Source organism: Perognathus longimembris, chromosome 2 (genome assembly GCF_023159225.1).
Source record: "Perognathus longimembris pacificus isolate PPM17 chromosome 2, ASM2315922v1, whole genome shotgun sequence".
NCBI lineage: Eukaryota > Metazoa > Chordata > Mammalia > Rodentia > Heteromyidae > Perognathus > Perognathus longimembris.
Window position 1 is genome coordinate 47,920,962 of NC_063162.1, and position 20,335 is coordinate 47,941,296.

Below are 20,335 nucleotides of genomic sequence, written 5' to 3' on the forward strand. Positions count from 1 at the left end.
AGCAACATAAAAGACATTATTTTGGGCTAGCAGAATGGTTCAAGTGGTAGATTACCTGACCAGCAAGCTCAAGACCCTGAGTTCAAGCCTCAATACTGCACCCCCCCAAAAAAAATCCAAAACCATTATTTTAAAAGAAATTAAATCACTATATTAAGACAAAATATCATTTTTACAAAGCCATAATAGAATATTTAATTCTCAGTTCAATACAGATAGAAGAATCGAATGGAAAGGATAGCTTTGTATTCCAAAAGACTTTTAGCCTCTGACTTGTGCTAAGACTTCACTTACTAGCATTAGCAAAAGATACGTAGGTGCCACAACTACTTAACAGAAGAATCACAGTATGTATTAAAAGCTGATTTTTAAACTATTATTTAAGCCTCACAATCACTTCATGAAAATATCTTTTATAATTCTGCGAAGATTCAGTATTGTGCAAATTACTAATTCACTTATTTCATGACTTATGCAAGTAACCCTTCTTTCTTTTTGTTTTTGTTTTTGTTTTTGTTGATCAGGGGCTTAACCTCTGGGCCTGGGCGCTCTCCCTGAGCTCTTCAGCTCTTCCACTTGAGCCACAGCGCCACTTCTGGTTTTCTGGTGGTTAATTGGAAATAAGAGTCTCATGGACTTTCTGCAATCCTCACGTCTCAACCTCCTGAGTAGCTAGGATTACAGGCTTGAAACACCAGTGCCCAGCATAAGTAACCCTCTGTACATCACCTTTATAATAACAATTAAAAAGTTAAAGAGGGGCTGGGGATATGGCCTAGTGGCAAGAGCACTTGCCTCGTATACATGAAGCCCTCAGTTCGATTCCCCAGCACCACATATACAGAAAATGGCCAGAAGTGGCGCTGCGGCTCAAGTGGCAGAGTGCTAGCCTTGAGCAAAAAGAAGCCAGGGACAGTGCTCAGGCCCTGAGTCCAAGGCCCAGGACTGGCAAAATAAATAAATAAAAATAGTAATAATAATAATAATAATAAGTTAAAGAAAACACTAACTCACAAGGTACACAATGAAATATATATAGTTGATTTGGTTCATATATATATATACATACACATATATATTACTAGTTTGAGAGACTCAAAGAACTAGGATTATTAAATTATTGAAGTTAGGTTTTCACATATTAATATAGAAGTATACTTTTTACATAATGATTTACATGTATTGCTGTGGTCTGAATGTGGGTTATTCCTATCAAAACTCATGTTGAGGTTTAACTCTTCACTCTAGCACTGTTAGGCCTCTAGAAGATTATTAGGTAATTGAGTCACCATCCTCATGAATGGATTAATTAATACTTTACTCAAGAGACTAGGGTAAGTGTAAAGGACCTGGGTTAGGTGTCTCAAGATAGGAGTTGTTCCTATAGGAGTATGGTGGGTCTTGAGGAACTGGATTACCATAAAGTAGGTTGTTGTAAACAAAGTTACTCTCTTGTTTTAGCTTATTCCAAATGTCCCCATTTGCTGCTTTTACACATGCCCCACCATGTGATGCCATCACCATGCTGAATCCTTAACTTCTGTGAGCTCTTTCTTCTATTACCCAACCTTAGGCATCTTGTTACAACAACACAAAATGGACTAAAATATATTTGTCTCTCAAAATTATTAGTCTCCAAATAAAATTATGTGATAGATTTAGTGTTTTAAATGTATCCGTATATTATGAATAATTTTTTAAAAATTAACTACTTTACATAACTCAGTAATTTTTCTCTGTTTTTTGTGCTGTTTGTTTTACTTGTCCTGGGGCTTGAACTTAGAGCCTCTCTTGCTTAACTTTTTTGTTCAAGGATGCTATTTTACCGCTTGAGCCACAGCTCCACGTCCAGCTTTTTGCAGTTAATTGAAGATAAGAGTATTTTCTTAAAGTAGTTTCTTAAGTAGTTAGACATCATTAGATGATGCTAAAATAAGAGTTAAAAATGTTCACTGAGCCAGGCACCAGTGGCTCAAAACTATAACCCTAGCTACCCAAGAAGCTGAGATCTAAGGATCGCGATTCAAAGCCAGCCCAGGCAGAAAACTTGGTGAGACTCTTATCTCCAATAAACTACTCAAAAAAGCCAGAAGTGGTAGAGCATTTGCCTTGAGCAAAAGAAGCTCAGGGATAGTGCCCGGGCCCAAAATTCAAGCCCCAAGTGCAGGAAAAATATATACATACATGCATACATACATACATATATACACATGTAAAAAACGATATATATATATACACATATTGAATTCAGCACCCTAATATCATATATAATGTGAAAGAAATAATTTTTTAGTCAAATGATGTGATTCAAATTACATTCAAGTGAACTATGTGGCTTTAGGGATATTATCCAACCTTGTTGAACTTTTTTTTAGCTATTAAAAAGCAGGGAGTTTTGGCCAGGTACTGGTGGCTCACACCTGTATTCCTATCTACTCAGAAAGGTGAGATCTGGGAATCGTGGTTTAAGCCATCATGGGCAGGAAAGTCAGTGAGACTCTTATCTCCAAATAACCAGAGCTGTGGCTCAAAGAGCACTAGTCTTGAGCACAAAAGCCCAGGGACAGTGCACAGGCCCTGAGTTGAAGCCTCACAACCGACAAAAGAAAAGTGTTGTTGCATGATTTCTCTAGCCTCCCACCTCTAAAATCATATGATTATATCTCACATTTGTGATACAGAATATTATTGAAGGGTATGTATGTGTAGAAACAGATAATAAGCCAGATCCTCTAAAGACCAGCTCCCTACAGCTTGCCAGGTAACTTCCTCCACGTACTTTCTTATTTACCGAGTCCTGTTCCTAAGTCCTCAGGGTGTATCCTTTTGTGTTCATGATACAATATATTGTACTGGACACCTTACCGGTTATTTTGAACACTAAATAAACTACATATTTTATACATTCTTAATACCACTTGAGCCACAACTCCACTTCTAGCTTTTTGCTGGTTAATCGATCCTAGATCTCAGCTTCCTGAGTACCCAACTTTCTTTAGTGTTTCACTTTGAACTCTTAGGCTCAAGTGACCCTCCTGCTTCAGCCTTCTGAGTATTGGGAGTCATTGATACATTCTACCAAGCCTGGCTTTTTCTTTTCTTTTCTTTTTGCTGGTCCTGGGGCTTGAGTTCTGGGCTTAGGTGCTGTCCCTGAGCTCCTTTTGCTCAAGGCAAGTGCTCTACCACTTGGGCCACAGTGCCACTTGTGGCTTTTTTCTCTGATTAATTGGATATAAGAGTCCCACAGGCTGGCTTCAAACTACGATCCTCAGATCTCAGCCTCCCGAGTAGTTAGGATTACAGGCATCAGACACTGGTGCCCAGCTTTGCCTGCTTTTATGACTGTTTTATGATTGTTTTTCCATGTCTGACTCCTCAAAGGTATTTTTTTCAAATGATCCCTTCTTCAGTCTCTAGTATCTGTGGTCCTTTACTGCTACTCTTACCTCCACAGTTCCATGGCTCCTATTTTTCTACTTAAATCTGTTCTCATGCTCTGGCACTCTGTGTTCACAGCAGATATCCTATAATTTCTAACTTCCTTTGAAGCTCACTAGTGATGAGCAGACTTAGATTCTTATTTTATTGCTATGAAAATCAAAGCAGAAGATTTAAAACTCCAACTAGAGAGCCACTTGATACAATTTATACTTTAAAAGAATATCTACGAAGAGTGCTGAAAAGGGTCATTGTCAATGGCCATGTGACTGTTCTCTTCTGTAACTTCTTGTTTTATGTATTACTAAACTTGAGGAACCTTGGTAATTGTTCCTCTTTGGTTGAAAACCAAGAAGTCTAACATTCACATTACAATCTAGTGTGTGGGAAAATCTGTATTTTTTCAAAAACAGCATTATAATATTTGTCAGCTCCTGAATGTATTATTCCATACAGAGTTGCCCAAAGCTTTCTTATTTAATTCCTTTGAAAAGCTTCACGTCTTTTGAAGAAAAAAGTTCCACTAGGTACAAAGACCTACGTTTTCTTTGTTGACTTTGTCTCAGTTATTATAAAACAGTAACCTATGGACATTTATGATGTTCCAATGAAATCATTAGTGAAATATTATTATTTAATGGTCACTATTTCCTATCTCTTATTTAAATTCAACTCTACTTGAGATCTATGGTTTGTTGGTCTTTTTCATATAAGAATATAATTAGGGTTAAAATGCCAGGTAACTAAATTAATCACCTAATTTTATGATCTCATCAACATTCCTGTCCATAGAAACCTTTGCACAGAGAAGCTCTCAGTTGCTAATGATTTTTTCAGGAAAATGGTAGATTTTTAATTATTTTCAGATGTTACACATTTTAGATAGTGCATGATATATGTTAGGTTTATATTATGATTTTTTATGTGCTCTTTCTTAAAAAGCACCAGTCACTCACACTTATAATGCTAGCTACTCAAAAGGCTAACATCTGGAGGATGTTTGAGGCCATTCTAAGCAATAAAGATCATGAGGCTCTATCTCCAAAATAACTAGCAAAAAACAAGGTTGGAAAAATGGTTCAAGTCAGAGTACCAGGTGAGCAAGCAGGTCGCACAAATGTGAGACCCTGAGTTTAAACCCTGGTTTCAGAGAGAGAAAGAACATGAGAGAGAAAGAATTGTGTGTGTGTGTGTGTGTGTGTGTGTGTGTGAGAGAGAGAGAGAGAGAGAATGTGAGAGAGAATGTGAGAGAGAATGTGAGAGAGAACAAGTAAGCAAGCATAGATCAGCCAATGGCTCATACCTGTAATTGCAGCTACTTGGGAGGCTGAGAACAGGGGGAGGATAATTCAGGGTCTCTTGTGCAGAAAAGTTTTCAAGACTCCCTTTCTCAACTAACTCATAGCTGGGCACAGTGGTATGAACCTGTTATCTTAAGATACGTGGGTGGGAAAGATAGGGAAGATTTTAGTTCCAGGCCAACCCAGGCAGAAAAGTCCTCAAAATTCCATTTCCACAGAGTAAAGTTGGATGAGGTAGCACACACTTTATATCCCAGCAACCACTGGAAGGGCAGGAAGTGAGTAACTTGCAAAAATCAGGCTGAAGGCATGGCTCTGGGGTAGAGTACTAGCTTAGCAATCACAAAGCTCTGTACTATCAAAAGATAAATTTAAAAAGGAAAGAGAGGAAGGGAGTGTGAGGGAGGAAGGGCAGGGGAGAGTAGGAGAGAGATCACAAGCATAGCATATATATATACACACACATATATATATATATACACACTATATACACACCTTTGCAAGGAACAAGGCAATCAAGATTTCGACTTTGATTCCTTTAGTTTTTATGTAAAAATTCAAGTCATGTGTCCATGAAGTACCAACTGCTCTGGGAATTTCTGTTCTGCTGTAAACAACATAGAGCACAGATAAAACATCTGAAACAATTTTCAGCACAATCCTGTGATGCCAGAGAAAAAGGAAACAACCCTTCGCTTAACCTAGCTTGTAGCCTGAGACAGTTTCCAAAGCTCAAGGAAAGAAAAGCCCAGTATTAAAAAAAAAAATGCTAATTGAAATGAAGGAATAGGGATCAAAGTTTGTGAAGCAAGGAAGCTAGAATATGTGGGACAATGGCCCAGAGAGGCAGGCACCATGAAGAGATTTGCAGAAATTTGCATAGGCATTCCATGAGGCTTTAGCTAATTCTAAAACACAACACCAGGCTAGAAACTTAATTCCTTGGAACTATAAAGTGAATAAATCTAGGTGTTCACACAGGGACAGACATCATTTTCCTTCTTGCTGCCAGTGAAGAGACATTGGAAGATCTGGACATTGGGTAGAGATGCCTAGAACTAACTGTACCACAGAAGTAGGGCCAAGCTTGTCCTAGAACAAAGGATTCTTTACCTCTGCCTTGAAAGAATAAATAAATAAATTTGCAAGTAATTTATACAACAAAATATAGCGCTCAGAAATACAAATCAAAATGTATAGCAATCAAAAGCAACTAGGCACAAGAAAAGGCAAGAAAAACCCTGCTAAGATCAACTAGCCTAGAAATGACAGAGGAGATGAAATTAACCTCCAAGAATGTTTAAATAGCTCTTATTACTTTGACCTTTATAGTCTGCCAAGAAACCACACATGGTATGAAGAGAATAGAAGTTATAAAAAAAAAACCAAATAAATGGAACTTACAGAGCTGTACTTTTTTATTGGGGGTGCAGTACTAGTGCCATACTAAGGGCCTCACACTTGCTAACAGCTACTCTACTTCTTAAACCCCACCCTTAGCCTTTTTCCTTTAGTTATTTTCAGTCAGAATCTTTTTTTTTTTTTTTTTTTTTTTTTTTTTTTGGCCAGTCCTGGGCCTTGGACTCAGGGCCTGAGCACTGTCCCTGGCTTCTTCCCGCTCAAGGCTAGCACTCTGCCACTTGAGCCACAGCGCCGCTTCTGGCCGTTTTCTGTATATGTGGTGCTGGGGAATCGAACCTAGGGCCTCGTGTATCCGAGGCAGGCACTCTTGCCACTAGGCTATATCCCCAGCCCAGAATCTTTTATTTTTAATCCCAGGGCTACTAGCCTCAGGCCCATACTCCTGTCTATGACCTCTCTGTCCCCTCTCCCACATACATAGCTAGGGTAACAGACACATTGCACCATGTCTACTTTATTGATTAAGAGAAGGTCTCCATTACTTTTGTCTTATGTGGCCTCAAAATGCAATCCTCCAGGGCTGGGGATATAGTCTAGTGGCAAGAGTGCCTGCCTCGGATACACGAGGCCCTAGGTTCGATTCCCCAGCACCACATATACAGAAAACGGCCAGAAGCGGCGCTGTGGCTCACGTGGCAGAGTGCTAGCCTTGAGCAAAAAGAAGCCAGGGACAGTGCTCAGGCCCTGAGTCCAAGGCCCAGGACTGGCCAAAAAAAAAAAAAAATGCAATCCTCCAATTCCCAGTTCCTGAGTACTTGAGATCATAGGTGTGAGCCACCATACTACACTTTGTTGGGGTTGTTTTTGTTTTTTTGTGGTACTAGAGTTTGAACTCAGAATTCTTTTTTTTTTTTTTTTTTTGCCAGTCCTAGGGCTTGAACTCAGGGCCTGAACACTGTACCCGTCCCTGGCTCCTTTTCTTTTCTTTTTTTGGCTCAAGGCTAGCACTCCAGTTAAGCCACAGTACCACTTCTGGCTTTTTTTCTATATATATGTAGTGCTGAGGATTTGAACACAGGGCTTCATGTATACAAGGCAAACACTCTACCACTAGGCCATATTCCCAGCCCCAAACGAATTGTTTTTTTTTTAATTACTGTAAGTTGATATACAGAGGGGTTACAGGCAGATAATGAGTGCATTTCTTTTTGAACAATGTCACCCCTTCCCTCACTTTCTCCCAGTTTTTCTCTCCCATCCTATCCACATGTTATATAGTTTGTTTTCAACATAGTGTCCAGCTAGTACTACTGCTGCATTTGTTCACCCTTTGTCCCTCCATTTCTGTGTCTCCCCATATACTCCCAAAGACATATAAACAAACATATAGAACCAAAAGGAAAGAAAACAAAAACAGCAAAAAAGAAAAAATCTCTTGTTTTCATTTCTTGGAGTTCAATAAATATTATTCTGTGTGATCACATGCACATCGGTATTGTGCCTTTCTGTTTCTCTCCTACAAGTAACTTCCTTTGTTCTCTCTGTCTGTGAATGCCTAGAGATCTGTATAATTTATCATGTCCCAGTATTTTAGATCTAGCTTCCACATATGAGAGAAACATGTGCCATTTGCCTCTCTGAGTTTGGCTTACCTCACTTAACATGATTTGTTCAGAACTAATTCCTAAAAGAAAGTATTACCACTTATTTCTCAGTGTGCCTAGTATTTTTAAAGTTTGTTTCATTCACAACAGCACTGTGAATTCAGGACTAGACCCACTTTCTATATTTAAAAAATAAAGAGGCTTAGAGAAAATACATAAATGCACAAACATCAGGAGCCAGAATTCAATCCCAGACTTGACCCTAAAGCTTGTTCTCCTCTTTCCCCATGCACAATTTTGCTTATATGAAAATTTCTGGTTTAAAATGTCATTTAAAAATTATTATGAGGGGCTGGGAATATGGCCTAGTGGTAGAGTGCTTGCTTGCTTCACATACATGAAGCACCACATAAAGAGAAAAAGCCAGAAGTGGTGCTGCAGCTCAAATGGTAGAGCACTAGCCTTGAGGAAAAAGAACCCAGGGACAGGGCTGGGGATATGGCCTAGTGGCAAGAGTGCCTGCCTCATATACATGAGGCCCTGGGTTCAATTCCCCAGCACCACATATACAGAAAATGGCCAGAAGTGGCGCTGTGGCTCAAGTGGCAGAGTGAAAAGAAGCCAGGGACAGTGCTCAGGCCCTGAGTCCAAGCCCCAGGACTGGCCAAAAAAAAAAGAACCCAGGGACAGTACTCAGGCCCTGAGTTCAAGCCCTACAACTGGCAAAAAAAAAAAAAAAAAAATTATTATGAGGGGCTGAGAATGTGGCTTAGTGGGAGTGTGCTTGCCTAGCATGCCTAGCATGCATGAAGCCCTGGGTTCAATTCCTCAGTACCACATAAACAGAAAAAGTCAGACATGGCACTGTGACTCAAGTGGTCGAGTGTAAGCCTTGAGCAAAAGAAGCTCACAGATAATGCCCAGAACCTGAGTTCAAGCCCCAGGACTGGCAAAAAACAAACAAAAAACAAATATGAAAGAGGTTCTTGTAACATGCTAAGAAAGGCTCTATGAATCAAACCTACTAAGTAAGAAAATATGGAATTCTGTACTAGATTGTGTAGATCTCTTCAACTAAGTAGCTTATAAAATTCCCTTCATAGCTTTTTGTTGTAAAATCCAAAATAGTTTATTTAGCTTTGCCTTTTTTTAGCTAAGCTCCAGAAGGTATTCAAAGGGACACAAAAGGAATTGGTTTGGCTTGTGTCATGACACGAGTAATGTGTAGTCATAGAATGATTATACTTCATGAACATAATACTTCATGATTAATATGAGTTGATTGTTCTTGAGTATGAGTCTCAGCTACAAATATATTCTAGGAAGCTGTCTCTCCCTGGGGATTCTCTAAAGCTTGATCCCAAAAGCCACATCCTACAGATCTGTGGCATCTGTCCTAGCAGTCTTTGGCTGCATAATATAGTCTTGACAAATGAAACTGGGTTTGTATTATCAATTCCAAGAAATATTTAACCCACACTAATAGTAATGATAGGTCTCCGTGTAAGAATAGTAGTAAAAATTCATCTTTAATATAATAAAATCTAACAGTCATATATCTGTGGGTCTTTTTCATGCAGATGTGACAGTGGTTTATCAAAATGGGTTACCGGTGATATCTGTACGGCTACCATCTCGGCGTGAACGTTGCCAGTTCACTCTCAAACCTATCTCTGACTCTGTTGGTGTATTTTTACGACAACTACAGGAAGAGGATCGGGGAATTGACAGAGTGGCAATCTATTCTCCAGGTATAGTCAATCACCTTCATTTTTAATTCTCACTTCTCATTTCCCCCCAAACCATTTCTAGACATATGAAATGTTCATTGCAAAAAGCTGTCATCCTGTTAAGTTGGAACACTTCTTTTTTGGCCTAGCAAATACAAGAGAGTAGTACAAGAGGGAGTGTGATTCTCCACCCAACCCTCCTGTGAGGCTCAGGATTTAACTGCTCAGTTTTAGCAAATGTCTATGTGCAGAGTCTCATTCCCCAGCAACTCACAGATCGTGCCACAATCAGAGCTGAGCAGGCAATCATATTTTATGTTACTGAGACCTTTTATCATTACCTTAGTGTGGAATAAACTTTCCAGTAGTTGAGCCCTTGTCTCCAGAGATATAAAATACTAGAGCTTCTCTTTCAATCTTGTGTTTATCACATAATTGTGTACCAAAATAGAACATTTCATTTGAAACACAGCACTAAAAAAATCCTATTTGATAGAACATCTGTTTACTTTTAAGTGCCATAATTTTTTTCACTTTTACTTGGAAAATTTTCCTACTTACATAGAAGTGAAAGACTGCTACAGCAAGCACTCATTTACCCTTCACTTGGATTTACCTGTTATTAACAGTTGCCACATTTCTCTGTTACTTTTTGTTTCTAAACCTTAAGTACCCTGAAACTCTTCAAGAAGTACCATTAATAGACTAGTTTGGTATCCTTTGCTCATCCTAGCATCTGTCCTTGCTGAGTTAATAATAGGCAACTATGCTGTAAGGCTCTGGGAGAACACTGGGGTTCCATCATAAATGAATGTAAGAAGTCCACATGGTTCTACAAGCCCCAGTCTGTAGCTCTATGGACAAGGGTAGAGTAATTATTTCACCTGCTCATGCAGTTTTAGGAAAAGCATCTGGTTAAATCTTCAGGTTTGACCTAAACACAAAGGTATCAGGTGTAAACTTTGTTTAGCACAGAAAGAGGATGAGGAAAAGAGTAGAATATAAAAAGGAAGAGGTAATTTTTTAATGTGTGTTGACAGTTCACTTTTCCTGCCCATTCATGAGTATAAATTTGTGACCAGTTTCATTTAAAATGTTCACAGATGGTGTTCGAGTAGCTGCCTCCACGGGGATAGATCTCCTCCTCCTCGATGACTTTAAGCTGGTCATTAATGATGTAACGTATCATGTACGGCCCCCAAAAAGAGGTAAAAAAAAAAAAAAAAAAAAAAAGTAGCCTTGATAAAAATCACAGAATGTGAGAAGGGCTTCAGGAAAGAGCTTTTTTGTCCCTGAGTAACACAGTTTTTGAAGAACACCAAAAGCTTTGTGTACAATTAGACTGTCAGTTGAAGAGTTCACTGGGTATTTGGTACTGGGCTGATAACATCCACACCACTTAGATTCTACCTGGCTATCTACCTGGATACTGCAGTGCTTGTTTATCCAGCACTGTCTCTGTTGAAAGTAGGAGCATCTTGCCTAACTAAAGTTTCTTCCCTTCATACAGTCTTTTCATTAACATTAAAATAGCACAAGGACATCTTTTTAAAATAAATTATATGCTTTTCTGTTCTCTTAAACACTGTACCAGGTAGTTACCTTTTAGGGGCCAGAGGGGTGATGACATAAATTCAAACTCCTGAAAGTCAGTTATTGTATAGATATTATTTGGCTTGCAGTGGTGTTCATAGACCATTATAAACAGAAAATATTGTGACCAGAAAACCATTATATACACTTAACCTATTGAAGAGCACAGCTTAGTCTAGTCTACTTTCATGTGCCCAGAATGTAGGTACATTATATGATTTGGCAAAATTACCTCAACAAAGCCCCCTTTATAATGAAATGTTGACTGTTTCATATACACACATACGGGCATGTGTTGGCTTGAGGGAATGCAGAAATACAAAACACAATGCCTCAGAACTTCTGACAGTACTGTGTGCTGCAGAATATTGGTTCTTTATTCTTATGATTGTAGGGTTGTCTGGGAGCTGTGGCTCACTGCCACCGCCAATGGTGCAAGAGGATTGTGCTGTGAATTCCTGGCCTAGAAACAGATCACACTCAAGATTAGAATTTTTATTGTTTTCTCACCACTGTAAAATCACAATCTGAACCTGGGGACCATCTGTACAGTAATCCCGAGGAACTGCTGATGCTTATATATATATATTTTTTTTTTTTTAAATGAGTGCTCACCTCAGGTACAAATTTTAAGAGGTTGCCAAAAAATTCAGTAACTAAGATGAATAATATTTTAACATACTGTTGATTAAAAAACAAGGTTAAGGCCAAAATCCACAATGAGAAAAATATTTAACTTTTTAAATAGACAATATTGCTGATTTTTTCTTTTCATCCCATGTCCAGTTTGGCTCTGCCCAGTATTGATACTCAACAGCCCTCTAAAAGAGCTTGAGCTGTGTCTCAATGATTTTTTTCTCTCTTTGCCTTTGTTATTTATTGTCACTTACTGCTACTGTGAATGACCCTCTACCAGTACTAATCCCTCCATCAGCCTCCTAGGAGATCTCTGCAATCCTCCTTTTAGGAATTAGATCTAGCTGGGTACTGATGGCTCACACCCACAACACTAGCTACTTAGGAGGCTGAGATTTGAGGATTGTGGTTTGAAGCCAGCCCCAAGCAGAAAAGTCATACAGAGTCTTATTTCCAATTAACTACCAAAAGCCAGAAGTGAAAGTGTGGCTCAAGTGGTAGAGCACCTGCCTTGAGCAAAAAAGCCAAGCAAGAGTCAAGGCTCTGAGTTCAACCCCCAGTTACCAGCATACACATATACAAAACAGTTCAATTTTTTGAAGAACTTCCATGCTGATTATTGTAATGCTGGACTAATCTACTTTTTCCTCCATGATGTTGAAGGGGTCCTTTACCCCTGCATCCTTGTTTCCTTGGTGATAACCATTCTGTCTTCTTTGACATTTAAAATGTAGTAGGGAAAATCTTTTTTATATAAAGTGTAAAATAGGTCCGCCTACTGTTTGCACCAGATTATCTTCCTGACCATGGTTTAGAAAGGTAATGCTAGCATCTAAGGCACTACCTGTCTTTTCTGCCAAGTACAGTAAAAGAGTAGTGTGGGTTTCTGCATTTACAAGTGATGCGGTCTCTGCCCATGAGTAAGCAGGTTCCTCCTTCCAGCACTGTAACTCTTTGTTGCAAAGCTAAATGGAGGAAAGGAATAGAAGGCAGCACAGAATGCTCTGGGCATAAGATAATGAGGAATGACACTAGGGCTTTATATGCACATGAAACAGCTGGGACAAATCTGCTTTTTGTCTAATGAAAAGGAGAGGGAAGGAAAGGATTGGGATGTAGCTCAGTAGTAGAGTGCTTGTCTAGTAAGTGCAACATCCTGGGTTCAATCCCCAGTACCAAAAAAGAAAAAAATACAGTTAAAAAAATTAAAAAGATGGGGCTGGGAATATGGCCTAGTGGCAAGAGTGCTTGCCTCGTATACATGAAACCCTGGGTTTGATTCCTCAGCACCACACATATACAAAAAGGCCAGAAGTGGCACTATGGCTCAAGTGGTAGAGTGCTAGCCTTGAGCAAGAAGAAGCCAGGAACAGTGCTCAGGCCCTGAGTCCAAGCCCCAGAGCAGGTATAGATAGATAGATAGATAGATAGATAGATAGATAGATAGATAGATAGATAGATAGATAGATAGATAGATAGAAAAATAAGCCAGGCTCCAGTGGCTCACGCCTGTAATCCTAGCTACCCAGGAAGGTGAGATGTGAGCATTGGGGTGCAAAGCCAGCCCGGACAGAAAAGTCATCATGAAACTCTTATCTCCAATAAACTACTCAAAAACTGGAAGTGGCACTGTGGCTCAAGTGGTAGAACACTAGCCCTGAGCACAAAGAGGCTCAGAGACAGTGCCAGTCCCTGAGTTCAAGCCCCACAACCGACAAAAAAGTAAAAAAAAAAAAAAAGTAAAATAAGTAGTTCATGAAAGACAACGTTCCCAGGATAGCTTTAAGTTTTTTGACACAAAATGTTCTATTCATTCCTTAACCACATTGACTTTTGTTTCTTTTTTGTGTTCTTTTCCGTGTTTGTGGAAACTTTGGAACTAAAAATACTCCACAAATGTTGTGTCCATTGTAATTTTGCACACACACACACGCACACACACACCAGGCACTGAGGATAGAAGGGTCATTCATGTCAGGTTTATTATAGCCACATTCCATGTTTATGTGGGATTAGCAGCCTGTAGGTACTGTGGAACATTAAGTGTTTGCAGCCCTGTACCTAACTCCAAAGTTGACACAGGAAGATAGGTATCCAATATTGGAAGAAGGGGATGTGTTGTAAAAGTAAGACTAGTTGCAACCTGCATCACATTCTTCCAGTAGTCATAGGTGCATATAGCTGGGTTCCTCTCTAACTGCTATGAGGTGAGAGGAGTGACTATTTTCTCAATTAGGTGATTTTGTAATTTAGCCTAAATATGTAATGGAGGGAGGAGTAGAGAAAGAAGCACAAAAAACCTTTTATCCCAGTTTGTGTTACAATAAACATTAACTATATAGATACTCTATTATCGCTGAAGGATACTTTTTTTTTAATGCCAGTCCTGGAGCTTGAACTCAGGGCCTGTATGCTGTCCCCGAGCTTTTTTGCTCAAGGTTGGCACTCTTACCACTTAAAGCCACAGCTTTTTGGTGGTTAAGTGGAGATAAGAAAGAGTTTCAGCCATGAGTAAGTAGCTCACACCTGTACTCCTAGTTAGTCAGGAGGCTAAGATCTGAGAATCACAGTTCGAAGCCAGCCCAGGCAGGAAAGTTCATGAGACGCTTACCTCCAAATAACTACTAAAAAGCCAAAAATGGCACTGTGGTTCAAAGTGATAGACGTTAGCCTCGAGCCCAAAAGCTCAGGGACTGTGTGCTCAGGCTCCTGAGTTCAAGCCCCAGGACTGACACACACAAAATAAAAAGTCTCTTGGACTTTCCTGCCCTGGCTGTCTTTGAACCATGATCCTCAGATTCAGCCTCCTAAATGAGCTAGGATTACAGGAGTGAGCCACCAGCACCCAGCTGGAGGATACTGTTGTGTGTTTACTGAAGAGAACTGTTTTTACTGGTATCATGAAAGCCCTGTTTCCTATTTATGCTTCCAGAGGTAATTAGAGATGTTGACTCTTTTAATGAAATGATTTAAAAACAAATAAAATCGGCAAACCAAACACCAACAATAATGATTGCACTATTAGGGATGCAAATAGTCTAAATTCCCCAAACCATGTTTGTGGTTATAAAAGTTTCACCACCCAGTATGTTAGTATGTCTTAGGATACTGAGATTTAAACTGAAGGCTTTGTGCTTACCAGGCATGTACTCTATCACTTGAACTATGCCCCATTCCTTTTGCTTTTCATTTGTTTTTCAGATAGGCTCTCATGCTAACTTTGCCCAGATGGCCTCAAACCCCATTCCTTTCAGTCTCTTCCCAAGTAGCCGGGATTATACGAGAAGCTACTGCACCTGGATTTCCCCTCCTTTTTATACCTTAATAATCCTGCAGCTGATGGCATCTATAAAGACATTAGTAAACATCGAATTGTTTTTTAATGGCATACACTAATCATCAGATTTATTTTCCTTCTTCCTTTAATTTCATCTCCACATATGTGGTCAGGTTTCTTTAGGGTCAGTCAGTGGCTCAAGATTATTGTTCTTCACCCTGATGATACTTTAGAACTATATTCTCCTGTGAAGAAAATTTGGCAAAATAAAATATAAAATCTACCAGGGCTCTTTTCAAATATAATCAGAAAGAAAACTATTACCCAGCAAGGTCTAGAATTACAGTCTATGAGATCTCCTGTGATTTGTTTCTTTCAAATTTTTTTTTTATTTAAGAATTGGTTTTATCGGCATACATTACGGTAGCAAGAAACAAATTACTTATGCTGTACTTTGAGCAACCTGGCTAATTAAAAAGCACAAAACTGTACATAAAGTATAACATTATTTTATAAAATAAAACAGCCAAGTGAAATCTTTTCTTTCCACATTTAATTTGTTAGGTTGCTTCCAAGTCCCTCCCCACCCCCGGCGTCCGGCTGAGACTCAATGAAGTCTTTCATTCAAACCTCTGTTTTCAGTTCTAAAATGTCGACCCCAGACCGGTGTCCCCGCACGCGTGTTCCCAAGGAGACACAGACTGAGAACCACTCACTCACTGTCACACCCGGGAGAGGAGCAGCTCGCCTGTGAACGCTGCCAACGCCTTCACCCGGCGGCCCAGGCCTCAGCGGGCAGCAGGGCCAGGGACCGCGAGTCCCTCTCCTCTCCTCTACTTTCTATTTTTTTTTTATTTCTGTTAGAAGATATTGTGGTGCACAGTATTTTGTTGTTACTTAGAATAGATAATACATTCATAAGGTTCAATTCCAAAAATCTAAAGGAATTCTGCATAAAAATTATCTTCTTGGGCTGGGCTGTAGCTCAGTGGTAAAGAGCTTGCCTAGCAAGTGCAGAGTTCTGGGTTTGCTCACCAGTACCAAAAAAGAAAAGACAAAAAAAAAAATTATCTTCTTATCCCGATTCCCCAGTTACCTTTTTCTCTTCTGTATCAGCAAGCTGTTCTTAGTTTCTTATGTCTCCACCAGGATAGTCTGTGCATTCACAAGCAAATGTGAATACATCCATTTCCTTTTTATGCAAATAGTTCATGCCATAAATACTGTTTGTATCCGTCAGGGTTTGTTTTGGGAAAACCAACCACATAAATATTATAGAATGAGAGATTGCTTGTAGGAGGAAGACCACATACAAATAGTAGATGAAGCAGAAAGGAATGCTGGGGGCTGGGAATATGGCCTAGTGGTAGAGTGCTCACCTCATATACATGAAGCACTGGGTTCAATTCCTCAGCACCACATATATAGAAAAAGCCAGAAGTGGCACTGTGGCTCAAGTGGTAGAATGCCAGCCTTGAGGAAAAAGAATCCAGGGACAGTGCTCAGGCCCTGAGTCCAAGCCCCAGGACTGGTAAAGAAAGAAGGAAGGAAGGAAGGAAGAAAGGAAGGAAGGAAGGAAGGAAGGAAGGAAGGAAGGAAGGAAGGAAGGAAGGCTGGCTGGGATTACCAGAAGAGAAATAATTTTGAAGCAGTCACACAAGTGCACAAGTCAGAGTTCACCAGGGAGTCAGGAAGGCCTGCACACCATTGTTTATGCTAGAACTGTGCACCTCACTCATAGATAAATTCTTTAATCTTGTTATATAGAACTTTCTGGTTCAAAATGATGGGTTCAGGGCTGGGGATATAGCCTAGTGGCAAGAGTGCCTGCCTCGGATACACGAGGCCCTAGGTTCGATTCCCCAGCACCACATATACAGAAAACGGCCAGAAGCGGCGCTGTGGCTCAAGTGGCAGAGTGCTAGCCTTGAGCGGGAAGAAGCCAGGGACAGTGCTCAGGCCCTGAGTCCAAGGCCCAGGACTGGCCAAAAAAAAAAAAATGATGGGTTCAACACCAGCACCAAAGAAAAAGAAACATTTTAGGATCCTAAACATGTTCTATTTCTGCACTGTCTATGGTGCAGTAACCACCTCCTGCACCATGGACATTGAGCACTGAAATAGGACTGGCATAACTGAAGAAGTGAGTTTTTAATTCTGTCTTTATTTTACATTTCAATGCCACATGGGAGGTTGTAGAAATATTAAGCCAAAGGACATAAAATCTCAGTTAGGAAAGGAATCCTAAGTGCTCTCTTCTACAGAATGGTAACTTTAATAACAATGTATGGTAGTCTGGTATGGTAGTCAGACAATAGATTTGTGTTCTCATCACAGAAACTTGGGTGTATGAGGTTTTACATAGCTCCATTTAGCTAGTCCACATACTGTGTACTTCAACACAACATGTTTATGATAAATATATACAATTTTTATATTTTTTCAATATAAGATAATAGTAAAAAAATAAATACTAAACGTCCATAGTAGACAGGAGATCTTCACGAGGCTCTTATCAACAGAAGTAACAGTCAGAGAGAGAGCTGGACCCAATGCACAGGAAGGCAGGCGAGGCTGGTAACTGCAGGCACCTCCATATCCGCCACACTACCAGCCTGCAGAGTAAGCCTCTGGCTCACATCTGCCTTCCACAGTCTCATCTCAGTTTCTCTTTTGGCCATCCCTAACTCAAAACAATAGAGGGAAGGATAATCTGGGAAAGCTGATGACAGTTACACGGATTGAAAAGGCATAGAAATTACTAAATGTGTAGTGATTTTTCTTACCTGATAGTTGATCTTGAGGTTCTTGACACATAGTATCCAATAAAGGAGTGTGTGTGTGTGTGTGCGTGCGTGCACACATGCGTGCACCAGTACTAAGGCTTCAACTCAGGATCTAGATAACGTTCCTGGGCTTTTTGGCTCAAGGCTGGCACTCTACCACTTGAGCCATAGCTCTTCTGGGTTTTTAGTAATTAATTGGAAATAAAAGTCTCACACACTTTCCTGCCTGGCTGGCTTCAAACTCTGTCTTTTGAGTAGTTAGAAATACAGGCCAGAGCCACCAGTCCTTAGCAGAATGCTGATTCTTCATCTGGTAACTGAAGAGTCAGCAGCTCTCTGCAGGTGTGAACTGTAGCTCTGTTACCAGGAACACCCTGCTGATGTAACAGACTTCTATCACTCAGTTCTTTTACCTGTTCCTATTAATTCAACACCTGACTTGAAGTGTATGTGTTTTGTGCTAGGTGCTGGGTCTCATTTAAAACATCAGCTCTTCTCCAATCCAGTTTGCTAGCCTTATGCACAACTTTGCATTGATTGAATCTCTGTGGTAAATAAACTAAAGGACATCCTTGAAGTATATACTCAAATATGCTTATTCTCACTGTGGCTTGTTTTTATTTAAAAGACAGCTGACCTACACCATATGAAACAAAGGTCACATTTAAAATTAGTAAGATTATACAACAAAAGCTCTATATCTGGTGCTTTTTTTCTTCTTAATTCAACAGCCAAGATCAGTAAGTTTTTTTATTAGATTCTAAAAACATAATTTTTAGACTTCTGGAAACATATACTACTTACAGTAAAGGATATTGAATCAAAGAACTTAATCTTTTAACGTTTTCCTGTCGAGCATGATACTGAGACCCCACAGCTGGACTCTGCCTTTCCTCAGCAGGAATTTAAAGTTGTTGTGCTGGAAAAGGGATGCATGGAGATTAAGATTATCACACTGATGTTATTTTTATTTATGCCTTCGTATTTGGAAACTTAAAATTCTGCTTTTTTTTTTCCTTCTGGAGTTTCTAAAGGTGAAAAACTAAAATGGCAAGACATAGGTTATAGACCAACATTTTAATAAGCATCATAATCAGATTGATTTTAAACCTCTTTTACTAATACTTTTTAGATTTTTACATCTTATTTTTATTGATACCAGGGCTTGAACTCAGGACCTGGCGCTCTTGTTTTTGTTTTTGTTTTTTTATTTTATTTATTTATTTATTTTTTTGGCCAGTCCTGGGCCTTGGACTCAGGGCCTGAGCACCGTCCCTGGCTTCTTCCCGCTCAAGGCTAGCACTCTGCCACCTGAGCCACAGTGCCCCTTCTGGCCGTTTTCCATATATGTGGTGCTGGGGAATCGAACCCAGGGCCTCATGTATACGAGGCAAGCACTCTTGCCACTAGGCCATATTCTCAGCCCCTTGTTTTTGTTTTTTAACCTACATTTTTATTACCTTTAAGTAGTTATCCAACAGGGTTACCATTATGACCCCTTTCTATAGCCACCCTAAATGCGCCCAAGTTTCTACTACTTTTTAACATTTCCTTTAACTTTTTATCTTGGTCTAATGGTTTTTGTTCTTCAGTTCTGACAATCAAAGCTAGGACCTGAATTGCCAAACTGCACCCCCAACTCTGGAGATTATTTACAATCATTTTTCCTAATGTTTCCCTTAAACAGCCACATTTTAGCAACTATACCTCCAATAATACAGCAGTAACAATTGTTTCAAATTCTGAGTTTCCATAATGTGAATTTACTTTCTAGATTTACTTTTAGTTTTACTCTGTAGGTGGGGGTAATCCAGTGGATGGGCCTACCTGGTCATCAGTAGTTTTCAAATCTTCTAGGAAGTTTCTAAACAGTGTTACCCTTTCTTTCAGACCTTTTAAGCCATGAAAATGCAGCAACACTGAATGACGTGAAGACACTGGTCCAGCAGCTCTATACCACACTATGCATCGAGCAGCACCAGTTAAACAAGGAAAGGGAGCTTATCGAGAGACTAGAGGTCCTCAAAGAGCAGCTTGCTCCCCTGGAGAAGGTGAAAGTCCTCAGACTTTTCTCACCTGTTTTTTCCAGAGCACATGTGTTCTTTTGTTGTTATTACTCATGGGGCTTGAACTTAGGGCCTAAGTGCTGTCCCTGAGCTCTTTTTTGCGCAAGGTTAGCACTCTACCATTTTGAGCCATGGAGCCACTTCCAGTTTTTTCCAGTTAAATGGGGATAAGAGTTTCACGAACTTTCCTGCCTGGGCTGGCTTCAAACCATGATCCTCAGATCTCAGCCTCCTGAGTAACTAGGATTATAGGTGTGAGTCACCAGCACCCAGCCACATGTCTTATTAGTTTTATATAAGTCAATCGCTTCAATCAGATTGCCCCACCAGTTTATAAGACTTAACAGGAAAATGTTCCAATTAAAAGGAATGGCTCACACTTGTAATCCTAGCTACTTGGGAGGCTGAGAATTGGAGAATCACAATTCAAGGCCAGCACAAATAAAACAGTTTATGAGACCCCTCTTCTCTACCCGTAAACTGGCCGTGGATGGTGGTGCACACTCCTTTCATCCTAGCTTCATAGAGACTAAGATTGGGAA

General features: G+C 39.8%; 1 protein-coding gene across 4 annotated transcripts in view; it reads left to right on the forward strand.

The window, feature by feature from the left end:
* Mcu (mitochondrial calcium uniporter) overlaps positions 1-20,335 on the forward strand; it is a 179,542-nt gene that overhangs the window by 148,821 nt on the left and 10,386 nt on the right. For all 4 annotated transcript variants that reach the window (XM_048338990.1, XM_048338992.1, XM_048338991.1 and 1 more), the window contains 3 exons: positions 9,286-9,456; positions 10,539-10,643; positions 19,618-19,778. In XM_048338990.1, coding sequence (XP_048194947.1) covers positions 9,286-9,456; positions 10,539-10,643; positions 19,618-19,778 — 437 coding nt within the window. The remainder of the gene's footprint in view (positions 1-9,285; positions 9,457-10,538; positions 10,644-19,617; positions 19,779-20,335) is intronic.